This window comes from Bos mutus, chromosome 1 (genome assembly GCF_027580195.1).
Source record: "Bos mutus isolate GX-2022 chromosome 1, NWIPB_WYAK_1.1, whole genome shotgun sequence".
In the NCBI taxonomy this organism is placed as follows: domain Eukaryota; kingdom Metazoa; phylum Chordata; class Mammalia; order Artiodactyla; family Bovidae; genus Bos; species Bos mutus.
This window is the reverse complement of record NC_091617.1, coordinates 44,839,001-44,852,360: the sequence shown is the minus strand read 5'-3', so window position 1 is coordinate 44,852,360 and position 13,360 is coordinate 44,839,001. Positions and strand designations below refer to the sequence as shown.

Genomic DNA, 13,360 nt, shown 5'->3' with positions numbered 1-13,360 from the left:
CAAACTTGGTTTGATATCTTCCTTCTTTAACTCCCTAATGACATAAAGAAAAGGAACTATTATTTGTGTGGGCCAACCTTTTTCTTGATGGTTTTCTTAGATGCCATCACCATAATTCATTTGTATCCCTTATGAAACTTACATTTTAGTTATTTGTTGTAGTTTTTTTTTCTGTCTTCATTATTTTGTAAATTCCTTTAAGGCAGTGTGAGTGATTTTCATTATTACGAATTCAATATTAAAGAAATAAAATAAAAGATGGATGGTGCATATGCTTAACTCGTTGTCCTATGATGTTCTTTTTTTTTTTTTTTCTTTGATGTGGACCATTTCTGAAGTCTTTATTGAATTAGTTACAATATTGCTTCTGTTGTATGTTTTGGTCTTTTGTCCAGGAGGCATGTGGAGTCTTAACTCCCGGAACAGGAATCGAACCTGCATCCTCTGCATTGGAAAGCAAAGTCTTAACCACTGAACTGCCAGGGAATTCCTTGTTCTATAATATTCCTATAAATGAGATAAAGGGAGAAGAGTTTCATCTTTAAAAATTTAAGAATATATACCTCATCCCTCCTCTTCCGTTAAGTTTTAACAACTCCCTCATCACACATACAACATTTAGACAGTTCTGTTAAGGTTTAATGATAGTATTTTATATCAGAATAAATAGGTATAGCTGTTCATATACAGTTGTTCCCAGACACTTTTAGAATCTCTAGAGCATTTTATGAATTGCTGCCTTTCTCTTATCCATTATTTTATGTTTATAAATAGTGGTCATATTTAAAAACAGCCAGATGTTAATAAAAGCACATTTTCCAGTCTGTTAAATATTATGTATCTTGAAGAAGATGGTTAAATAAACTAAAAGTAGCATTTTTCAGTGTATAAAATGACTCTTGAAATTCTTATCTTAAATTTTGAATTTTTTGTCTACCAAATATATCTATCTTTTTATTCCCAGAATGGCTCAGAGAAGACATAAGAGAGTAAGAACATGGACTCGTCACATAAACATCTTTAACAAAGATTACATCTTTGTGCCTGTAAATGAGTCGTGAGTATTTCAGATTATTTTTTTTTAAAAATTGGAGGGTGGAGAAAAGTACTTTGTGCATTTTTAGATTAGTAATCAGTAAAAAAGTATGGGTATATCAATCAAGGTGTTACGTTTAAATTTTTTCTAAGGAAGTAGCTAAAATAAATGAGATTATTTGTCTTGGATTTTGGTTTGACAGTGCTGATGTTGTATATAGTGAAAAAAAATAAAATGACAAATGCCCACAAGACTATAATGACTGAGGCATATAGTTTTTTTTTTGGAGGTGAGGGGTACTCAAGAAAAGATTTTCTAAACAAAAAAGAAAAAGCATTCAGGGTGAATCTTCAAATATTTAAGAGAACAAACTCTTTAAGCACTAAAAGAAAAAAAGATGATGCTGTAAGTCTGTTTATTTATTAAAGCAAATCCTCAGCAGGAAATATTAATTATATAAAAGTAAGTTTGAATTACTCAGATTTTACCCTAAGAAGTCGTAGTACTTTTTAAATTAGTTGTGAAATGTTTGTTCAGATATTACAGTGAACTTCTTCAGAATTAATATTCGTCATACCCACCTTCTCAGCTATAGTTCTACAACATATTCTTCTATATTGTTTAGATTTTGTGTTAAGATTATATTTCTTTTTCAACAGGTCTCACTGGTATCTTGCAGTCATTTGTTTTCCATGGTTAGAAGAAGTTGTATATGAAGATTTTCCACAAACTATACCCCAGTACTCCCAGGCTGAGGAATCCCACCATGACAGCAGAACAATAGGTGATAAACTAAATGTGGATCATATTTTTAATAATGATGGCAAAGGTAAAATGATTATAGAGAACAATATGAGGTTGCAAGGTTGTATAAATAGTATAATTATTTTTTATCATTTAGTTTATTAGAATATCTGAAATTTTCATGTAGACTCATGTATAAACAAAATGTAATTTTAAAGTTATACTGTTAAGTTTATCATAGCACTTTTTATAAAATATTCTTGCTAAGAAAACATATCATGTATCTTCAGGCATAACTTGAAATCTACCCTTTTTTTCTTTCTCTTGGTATAAATCAAGACAGGTTGTGTTGACACTTGTAATTTTATTAGGTAATATAGGGGTCTCTTTCTTCCATGATTTTTATGTTGCAACCCAGATAGATCTTAAGTAGGTAAATAAGCCTACTTTCTTTGAGAAAAAAATCAAACTATATTTTATAGCTGTAGCCTAAGCAGCAAGCACAATTAATATTAGTCATTAACATTAATACTAGCCAAAGCCTGTATCTTTTGTGGGAGAAAGAAAAACTGAAAAAATAACTGATTATTTTCAATTTTGTCTAATTCTCCTGTGCTGTAAAAGTTTATTTATGCAATACCCTATGATCATGTGTTAGAAGAATTATTACTAGGCGAATTAATGGACCTCTGCGTTAAAACAGCAGAGATTTTGATAAATGAGCATTCTATGAAGGTTGTCTTTTTATAGGAAACTGGCCCAGCTAACTGGTATTTCAAGATTTGGCTCTAGGGTTTATGTATTGTCTGATGACAGCTGATTAAGCATTGTCTGTTTTATCTATCACTTGAATTTTTTTGTAATATTAACCATTAAAAAAAATCGAGTAGTTCCCAGGTATTCTTTTTCCTTTAACTACTAGTGTGCATACACATTACATTTTTTATCCCACTACTTTGTAGTAGACATAAAATAAACACACATAACTGTTTTGTTATTTCTAACTAGATAATGATCTGCATACTTCTTCCGCACTGTCCTCAGGTACAGAAGATTCTCAAGTAAGTGTGTTTTTATAAATGTGAAGGGAGGAAAACTCATGAATATAACAATTCTCTCTCTCAAATAAGGCTTAGCTAGGTAGGCTATGACAGATACAGGTGGACCATATGATTAAATTATGCTGATTTATGAGAAGGCAATGGCAGCCCGCTCTAGTACTCTTGCCTGGAGAATCCCATGGACGGATCCCTGGTGGGCTGCAGTCCATGGGGTCACTAAGAGTCTGACACGACTGAGCGGCTTCACTTTCACTTTTCATTTTCATGCATTGGAGAAGGAAATGGCAACCCACTCCATTATTCTTGCCTGGAGAATCCCAGGGACAGGGGAGCCTGATGGGCTGCCGTCTATGGGGTCGCACAGAGCGACTTAGCAGCAGCAGCAGCAGCAGCATGATTCTTTGATTTATTTTGTTGATATAGGAAAGATATCAAGGGAAATTGTCTTTCTTTTTGCATCTGTTTATCTTACTTTAACTTCCTAGATTCATTTATTTAGTAGTTTATCTGATCATCTTTCTTGGTCAGCTAATTTTCCAATTTCTATGGGAAAATGTACTTTTATTCTTCATCATTTCATCAATTTTTGCAATAATTGTTGTTCACTTGCTGTCATATCCAACTCTTTGTGATCCCATGGACTACAGCATGCCAGGCTTCCCTGTCCTTCACTATCTCCCAGAGTTAGTGGGAGCTCAAATACATGTCCATGGAGTTGGTGATGCTCTCCAACCTTCTCATCCTCTGTTGCCTCCTTCTCTTCCTGCCCTCAGTCTCTCCCAGCATCAGGGTCTTTTTCAATGAGACAGCTCTTTGTATCAGGTGGTCAAAGTATTGGAGCTTCAGCTTCAGCATCAGTCCTCCAATCAATATTCAGGGTTGATTTCTTTTAGGATTGACTGGTTGGATCTCCTTGCAGTCCAGAGACTCTGAAGAGTCTTGTCCAGCAACACAATTCAAAAGCATCAATTTTTCAGTGCTCAGCCTTCTTTGGGCTTCCCTTGTGGCTCAACTGGTAAAGAATCCGCCTGTAAGTGGGAGATGGGATTCGATCCCTGGGTTGGGAAGATTCCCTGGAGAAGGGAAAGGCTACCCACTCCAGTATTCTAGCCTAGAGAATTCCATGGACTGTATAGTTGATGCAGTTGCAAAGAGTCTGACATGACTGAGTGACTTTCACTTTCAGCCTTCTTTAAGTTCCTGCTCTCACATCTGTACATGACTGCTGGAAAAACCATAGCTTTGGCTATACAAACCTTTGTCAGCAAAGTGTTGTCTCTGGTTTTAATACACTGTGTAGGTTTGTCTAGCTTTCCTTCCAAGGACCAAGTGTCTTTTCATGGCTGCAGTCAACATCCACAGTGATTTTGGAGCCTAAATCTGTCACTCTTTCTACTTTTTCCTCTGCTGTTTGCCATGAAGTGATGGGACCAGATGCCATGATCTTAGTTTTTTGACTGTTGAGTTTAAAGCCAGCTTTTTTACTCTCCTCTTTCACCAACATCAAGAGGCTCTTTAGTTCTTCACTTTCTACCACTAGAGTAGTATCATTTGCATACCTGAGGTTGTTGATATTTTTCCTGACCGACTTGATTCCAGCCTGTGATTCATCCAGTCCAGCATTTCATATGATGTACTCCTCATAGAAGTTAAATAAGCAGGGTGGCAGTATACAGCCTTGACATCCTCCTTTCCCAATTTTGAACCATTCTGTTGTTCCATGTCCAGTTCTGACTGTTGCTTCTTGACCTGCATATAGGTTTCTCAGGAGACAGGTAAGGTGGTCTGGTATTCCCATGTCTTTTAAGAATTTTCCATAGTCAAAGGCTTTTTGCATAGTCAATGAAGCAGAAGTGGATGTTTTTCTGGAATTCCATTGCTTTCTCTATGATCCAATGAATGTTGGCAATTTGATCTCTATTTCCTCTGCCTTTTCTAAATCCAGCTTGTACATCTGGAAATTCTCAGTTCACATACTGCTGAAGCCTAGCTTGAAGGGTTTTTAGCATTACTTTCCTAGCATGTGAAATGAATGCAATTGTGTGATAGTTTGAACATTCTTTGGCATTGCCCTTCTTTGGGACTGGATTGAAAACTGACTTTTTCTAGTCCTATGGCTACTGCTGAGTTTTCCAAATTTGCTGATATATTGAGTGAGCACTTTAACAGCATTATCTTTTAGGATTTGAAATAGCTCAACTGGAATTCCATCACCTCCACTAGCTTTGTTCATAGTAATGCTTCCTAAAGCCCACTTGATGTCACACTCCAGGTTTTCTGTTTCTAGGTGAGTGACCACACTATCATGGTTATACAGGCCATTAATCCAGGTCATTAACACCTTTTTTTGTATAGTTCTGTATATTCTTGCTGCTGCTCCTTAATCCCTTCTGCTTCTGTTAGGTTCTTACTGTTTCTTTTTTCATGCCCATTGTTGCATGAAATGTTCTCTTGATATCTCCAATTTTCTTGAAGAGATCTCTAGTCTTTCCCATTCTATTGTTTCCCTTTATTTCTTTGTATTGGTTATGTAAAAAAGCTTTCTTATCTCTCCTTACTATTCTCCTTAACTCTGCATTCAGTTGGGTATATCTTTCTCTTTTCCTCTTGCCTTTTGCTTCTCTGCTTTTCTCAGCCTCCTCAGACAACCACTTTGCCTTCTTGCATTTTTTTTTTCCTTTGGGATGGTTTTGGTCACCACCTCCTATACAATATTTTACATTCCACTTTCTATTTTTATAAATTGTTGGTAAAAATCATTCAAAGTGGACTCATGGTTAATCCATATGACTTCTGTGGCTAAGATAGTTACTGTTAACTTTTCTTCAAATATACCTCTAAACTGATATTTATGGTCTAGATTTGGTATCTTAATTGATTAAGGTAGTCACCTAATTATTTTTCTTACATACAGATAGCAGTAGCCTCGCTGGCAAAGGCTTATGTCTTTATTGTCACTGGAACAGACTGGGCAGAAGGAAGGTTTTCTTCTTTAATTTCACCGTGGCAGAATAGGGGAGTTTTTTTCTTGCTTCTAGAGGCAGGTTTCCCAAATTGAGTTCTGTTTTAAGATGCATTTATGATAAAAAAGATTTTAAAGTCAGTTAAGCTGAGTAACTGAGTAACATCATGGTCAACAAAAGAGTCCGAAATGCTGTACTTGGATGAAATCTCAAAAATGACAGAATGATCTCTGTTCGTTTCCAAAGCAAACCATTCAATACCACAGTAATCCAAGTCTATGCCCCAACCAGTAATGCTGAAGAAGCTGAAGTTGAACCTATTGAAGACCTACAAGACCTTTTAGAACTAACACCCAAAAAAGATGTCCTTTTCATTATAGGGGACTGGAATGCAAAAGTAGGAAGTCAAGAAACACCTGGAGTAACAGGCAAATTTGGCCTTGGAATACGGAATGAAGCAGGGCAAAGACTAATAGAGTTTTGCCAAGAAAATGCACTGGTCATAACAAACACCCTCTTCCAACAACACAAGAGAAGACTCTATACATGGGCATCACCAGATGGTCAACACCGAAATCAGATTGATTATATTCTTTGCAGCCAAAGATGGAGACGCTTATACAGTCAGCAAAAACAAGACCAGGAGCTGACTGTGGCTCAGATCATGAACTCCTTATTGCCAAATTCAGACTTAAATTGAAGAAAGTAGGGAAAACCACTAGTCCATTCAGGTATGACCTAAGTCAAATCCCTTACGATTATACAGTGGAAGTGAGAAATAGATTTAAGGGCCTAGATCTGATAGATAGAGTGCCAGATGAACTATGGAATGAGGTTTGTGACATTGTACAGGAGACAAGGATCAAGACCATCCCCATGGAAAAGAAATGCAAAAAAGCAAAATGGCTATCTGGGGAGGCCTTACAAATAGCTGCGAAAAGAAGAGAGGCGAAAGCAAAGGAGAAAAGGAAAGATATAAGCATCTGAATGCAGAGTTCCAAAGAATAGCAAGAAGAGATAAGAAAGCCTTCCTCAGTGATCAATGCAAAGAAATAGAGGAAAACAACAGAATGGGAAAGACTAGAGATCTCTTCAAGAAAATTAGAGCTACCAAGGGAACATTTCATGCAAAGATGGGCTCGATAAAGGACAGAAATGGTATGGACCTAACAGAAGCAGAAGATATTAAGAAGAGGTGGCAAGAATACACAGAAGAATGATACAAAAAAGATCTTCATGACCCAGATAATCACGATGTTATGGTCCCTCAGCTACAGCCACACATCCTGGAATTGAAAGTCAAGTGGGCCTTAGGAAGCATCACTATGAACAAAGCTAGTGGAGGTGATGGAATTCCAGTTGAGCTATTTCAAATCCTGAAAGATGATGCTGTGAAAGTGCTGCACTCAATATGCCAGCAAATTTGGAAAACTCAGCAGTGGCCACAGGACTGGAAAAGGTCAGTTTTCATTCCAATCCCAAAGAAAGGCAATGCCAAAGAATACTCAAACTACCACACAATTGCACTTCATCTCACACGCTAGTAAAGTAATGCTCAAAATTCTCCAAGCCAGGCTTCAGCAATATGTGAACCGTGAACTTCCTGAAGTTCAAGCTGGTTTTAGAAAAGGCAGAGGAACCACAGATCAAATTGCCAACATCTGCTGGATCATGGAAAAAGCAAGAGAGTTCCAGAAAAACATCTATTTGTGCTTTATTGATTATGCCAAAGCCTTTGACTGTGTGGATCACAATAAACTGTGGAAAATTCTGAAAGAGATGGGAATACCAGACCACCTGATCTGCCTCTTGAGAAATTTGTATGCAGGTCAGGAAGCAACAGTTAGAACTGGACATGGAACAACAGACCGGTTCCAAATAGGAAAAGGAGTACGTCAAGGCTGTAAATTGTCACCCTGCTTATTTAACTTCTATGCAGAGTACATCATGAGAAACTCTGGACTGGAAGAAGCACAAGCTGGAATCAAGATTGCCGAGAGAAATATCAATAACCTCAGATATGCAAATGACATCACCGTTATGGCAGAAAGTGAAGGGGAACTTAAAAACCTCTTGATGAAAGTGAAAGAGGAGAGTGAAAAAGTTGGCTTAAAGCTCAACATTCAGAAAACGAAGATCATGGCATCAGGTCCCATCACTTCATGGGAAATAGATGGGGAAACAGTGGAAACAGTGTCAGACTTTATTTTTGGGGGCTCCAAAATCACTGCAGATGGTGACTGCAGCCATGAAATGAAAAGATGCTTACTCCTTAGAAGGAAAGTTATGACCAACCTAGACAGCATATTCAAAAGCAGAGACATAACTTTGCCAACAAAGGTCCGTCTAGTCAAGGCTATGGTTTTTCCCGTGGTCGTGTATGGATGTGAGAGTTGGACTGTGAAGAAGGCTGAGTGCCGAAGAATTGATGCTTTTGAACTGTGGTGTTGGAGAAGACTCTTGAGAGTCCCTTGGACTGCAAGGAGATCCAATCAGTCCATTCTGAAGGAGATCAGCGCTGGGATTTCTTTGGAAGGAATGATACTAAAGCTGAAACTCCAGTACTTTGGCCACCTCATACAAAGAGTTGACTCATTGGAAAAGACTGTTGCTGGGAGGGATTGGGGACAGGAGGAGAAGGGGACGACAGAGGATGAGAGGGCTGGATGGCATCACTGAGTTGATGGATGTGAGTCTGAGTGAACTCCGGGAGTTTGTGATGGACAGGGAGGTCTGGCGTGCTGCGATTCCTGGGGTCGCAAAGAGTCGGACACGACTGAGCGACTTAACTGAACTGAAGCTGAGTAAATCCTGTGTTCTATTTCCGTCTTTGAGATTTACTGTTACATTAGCATAATAAAGATAACTGAGAAGTTCTGCATATTAAAGAAAGTTTGATCTATTGATTCTTAAATTTGTCAGCAAAAATAACAAAATACCCCATCTCTTGTCCTTGAAAGTGAAAGTGAAAAGTTGCTCAGTTGTGTCCAACTCTTTGCAACCCCATAGACTATACAGTTCATGGAATTCTCCAGGCCAGAATACTGGAGTGGGAAGCCTTTCCCTGCTCCAGGGGATCTTCCCAACCCAGGGACTGAACCCAGGTCTCCCACTTTGCAGGTGATTCTTTACCAGCTGAGCCACAAGGGAAGCCCTCTCTTGTCCCTTAATATACATTAATACTTTGCTTCTTGTGCTTCAAAAGGGAGAAGTGTGTCGCTACTGACTTCATTTACTGAGTTAAGAAAATGTGATTAAGGACAGATTCAATTAACTTGTTTATCTTTGTTTAAGATGGCAACTCTGAATACAAGTAATTCAAGTTCCAGTTTGTTTTTAGGCTATTTTAAAGCTCCATAACTTCTTAAGGTCACATGTGAAAGTTTATAAAGTCTTTCACCAGTGACAGAAAATAATAAATTTTAAAAACGAATTTGGCTTAGTTGAGATGATGAAAAGAACTCTCATTTGAAATTTTAAAGTTATTTGAAACATTTTTTAAAATGACTGAAAATTTATTTATTCAAACTGGCTTTAATTTCAAAGTCATAAAAATTCATGTTATTTCAGAGTCCTGAGATGAATGTGACAGTACCAAAGAAGATGTGTAAAAGGTGCGTACATGCTGTAACACATAGTTTAGATATTTATGTTTACTTCATATACAAATACGTACATCTTGATTTCTTTCTTTGCTTTTCATAGGCCATGCATTCTCATACTAGATTCCTTGAAAGCTGCTTCTATACAAAACACAGTTCAGAATTTACGAGAGTAAGTAGTGATGATTTTACTATAATCTCAATAATTGGTAAGTTGCCTTAAGAATTACTTATAAAATTAGATCAGAAGTTATATTTTATTAATACTTACGTGAGGTCTATAAATCTAATTAATAATAACCCCATTATGTATAAAACATTTCTCAAGGATTTATATCAAAAGTAAATTTGAAATTTGTATTCACAATTGAACAAAAGTAACACTTTAGGAAAAAACTCTTTCACATTCTTATTTTGTGTGTCTGTTGGTAATTTTAAAATTTGCTATAGGATCTGGAAAAAACTAGCAACTGAAGTTTACTTTGTAAATATAAGTGACTTATATAAGTTGTAAAAGTTGAGTTGTTGAAAAAAGTCTAGTTTTTAGTTTGAAACTCAGATGATTTTATTAGCATTTTTGAAGCCTCACAAGTTATAATTTGTGCTGTTAAGGTTTAAGTCTTTTGAAATGTGGCTGGAGGCAACATATTTGGCAGCAGAGGCTTTTACATCTTCGTGAAAGTTTGAAAGTGAAAAGTGAAAGTGAAGTTGCTCAGTCGTGTCCGACTCTTTGCGACCCCATAGACTGTAGCCTACCAGGCACCTCTGTCCATGGGATTTTCCAGGCAATTGTACTGGAGTGGGTTGCCATTTCCTTCTCCAGGGGATCTTCCCAACCCAGGGCTCTAACCCAGGTCTCCTGCATTGTAGACAGACACTTTACCATCTGAGCCACCAGGGAAGTCCTTGTGAAAGCTTACATAACAGTAAAGAAAGTTCTATTCACGTCATTCTACATTTTGTTGATTTAAGGTATTTAGAGGTAGAATGGGAAGTTAAACGAAAAACTCACCGTGAATTCAGCAAAACAAACATGGTGGACCTGTGCCCTAAAGTTCCTAAACAGGATAATAGCAGTGATTGTGGTGTGTATTTACTGCAATATGTGGAAAGCTTCTTTAAGGTATGTAAAGATATAAATAAGTTTTTTATTCACAGTTACTAACATATAATCACAAATTATTGGGCAAGCAAAGAAGCAGGAAAATGTTAGAGGTAATCAAGAAAAAAAAAAAAAGACATAGAACCATATATAACCCAAATATTGGAGTTAAAAGATAAGAACTTTAAAATAATTTGATTAATTTATTGGAGAAAATAGTCAAAGATGAACAATATGGGTGAAAATGGAATCTGCTTTTAAAAAAAGTGTTGAGTGGATATTCTAGAACTGAAAGTGCATACTGATATATCTAAAATTAAGAACTTACTGGCTGGGTTTAATAGCAGACTGAATACAACAGAAGACAGGATCAGGGAACTTTAAAAAAGGACACTAGGATCAGGGAACTTTAAAAAAGGACACTAGAAAGTATCCCACTGTAGCTAAGAAAGGAAAAAGCATGTAAAGAAGAGAGCAGCGCAAAAGAGACAAATATGGTACAGTCAAAAGTCTAATTTACATATAATTGGAGTCGCAGATGGATTCGAGGCAGAGAGAGAATAAGACAGACAAAGCTGAAGAAAAATTTCAAGACCAAAGACTTGTGTATTGAAGAATCTCAGAAAACCATCAGCTACATAAGTACAATGACAAGAATGGGTATTATTTTCTAGCTCGTCAGAGATTCTATACGAACTGTAGCAACATTAAAAAGAGTTTTAAATAGTAAGGAATCACTCTTTTTTTTTTTTAACTGTTAGCTTATTACTTCAGTCATAACCAGTATTATTTATGAAGATGGCTGTAGAAACAGGGTATTTTTGACCAGAGGCTTGTTTAGATAATCCTTAAATGTACTTTCAAAGCATGAAGGTTATAGTATGCAGTTACAACTTTTGATATAATTGGGGAGAATTGATTATAGTAGAAGATGGTATACATAATGGAAACCACTAAATGTGTTATTATGTTTTCTTTTTCCTTTTTTATTCTACACTGGAACTGCCTTATAGGATGAGAATTCTGATCTTCTAATACTCTTTCCAAAGAGATTTGATTTTGTTTTTAGATTATCCAGAATGTCTTATTACATAACATATTCTGAATCTGCTATATAATTCTACTTTATGTAGCCCCAGTTTGTAGAGTATACATCTCATTTAGGTTGTAGCACCACTTAAGATTCCTAGGGGGTGGGGAACTCAAAAAACTAAACCTTGTGTTTCACAAATTTGTGCACTAATATAACAGACAGTGGGTGGAAAAAAACAGGTTTCAGATTGATCACTCAAAACCTGTGGAACTTTGTAACTAGGCCTAAGAAAAACAACATTAATTCAAATAAAAATACTTGCACAGTTAAATTTCCACTGACATATGCTCCTAGAATCACAGTCAGCCCATCATTTCAGCTTTAAACCCTGGGATTCTTAATTTCCTTTTTAAGTAAGTCCTTCTTACATCTAGCTTCTAATAGTTTCATCAGATTTATAAACATGATCTAGGGTCAGTTCAGTTCAGTTCAGTCGCTCAGTCGTGTCCGACTCTTTGTGACACCATGAATCGCAGCACGCCAGGCCTCCCTGTCCATCACAAACTCCCGGAGTTCACTCAGACTCAAGTCCATCGAGTCAGTGATGCCATCCAGCCATCTCATCCTCTGTCGTCCCCTTCTCCTCCTGCCCTCAATTCCTCCCAGCATCAGAGTCTTTTCCAATGAGTCAGCTCTTCGCATGAGATGGCCAAAGTACTGGAATTTCAGCTTCAGCATCATTCCCTCCAAAGAAATCCCAGCACTGATCTCCTTCAGAATGGACTGGTTGGATCTCCTTGCAGTCCAAGGGACTCTCAAGAGTCTTCTCCAACACCACGTTCAAAAGCATCAATTCTTCGGCGCTCAGCCTTCTTCACAGTCCAACACTCACATCCATACATGACCACGGGAAAAACCATAGCCTTGACTAGACGGACCTTTGTTGGCAAAGTTATGTCTCTGCTTTTGAATATGCTGTCTAGGTTGGTCATAACTTTCCTTCCAAGGAGAAAGCGTCTTTTCATTTCATGGCTGCAGTCACCATCTGCAGTGATTTTGGAGCCCCCAAAAATAAAGTCTGACACTGTTTCCACTGTTTCCCCATCTATTTCCCATGAAGTGATGGGACCGGATGCCATGATCTTCGTTTTCTGAATGTTGAGCTTTAAGCCAACTTTTTCACTCTCCTCTTTCACTTTCATCAAGAGGCTTTTTAGTTCCTCTTCACTTTCTGCCATAAGGGTGGTATCATCTGCATATCTGAGGTTATTGCTATTTCTCTCGGCAATCTTGATTCCAACTTGTGCTTCTTCCAGTCCAGCGTTTCTCATGATGTACTCTGCATATAAGTTAAATAAGCAGGGTGACAATATACAGCCTTGATGTACTCCTTTTCCTATTTGGAACCGGTCTGTTGTTCCATGTCCAGTTCTAGCTGTTGCTTCCTGACCTGCATACAGATTTCTCAAGAGGCAGATCAGGTTCTTGATCTAGGGTAGTCTTCAGCATTTATTTGTTTATTTTCTTGAAGACAGGCAGAATTGTCTTTGCAGTTGCAACTTCCTTGTTAAGCTTAACATAATGGAAAATGTAGCAATTCTTGAAACTACTAAATTGGTTGTTTTCCTAGACTAAAAGAAGGTACTAATGTAGAATTTTCTGTTTTTTATCTGAGATTCTTCATTTACTGCTGGCTTTTCTCTTTGTTTTAATAGTACAAAATAGTAACATGTTGGAGAAGATGGTGTTCAGACCAACCTGACTTCTTTGTTGTACTGAATCATTGTTTACTAATTCTGTTTGCGCTAATTCACTTAAA

The 13,360-nt window shown here is 37.1% G+C and overlaps 1 protein-coding gene across 14 annotated transcripts in view; it reads left to right on the top strand.

The window, feature by feature from the left end:
- SENP7 (SUMO specific peptidase 7) overlaps window positions 1–13,360 on the top strand; it is a 185,669-nt gene that overhangs the window by 169,565 nt on the left and 2,744 nt on the right. For 8 of the 14 annotated variants that reach the window (XM_070368720.1, XM_070368745.1, XM_070368744.1 and 5 more), the window contains 6 exons: window positions 965–1,057; window positions 1,696–1,865; window positions 2,789–2,841; window positions 9,375–9,418; window positions 9,510–9,578; window positions 10,379–10,529. In XM_070368720.1, coding sequence (XP_070224821.1) covers window positions 965–1,057; window positions 1,696–1,865; window positions 2,789–2,841; window positions 9,375–9,418; window positions 9,510–9,578; window positions 10,379–10,529 — 580 coding nt within the window. The remainder of the gene's footprint in view (window positions 1–964; window positions 1,058–1,695; window positions 1,866–2,788; window positions 2,842–9,374; window positions 9,419–9,509; window positions 9,579–10,378; window positions 10,530–13,360) is intronic. The other 6 variants (XM_070368746.1, XM_070368743.1, XM_070368742.1 and 3 more) reach the window with 3 other exon arrangements.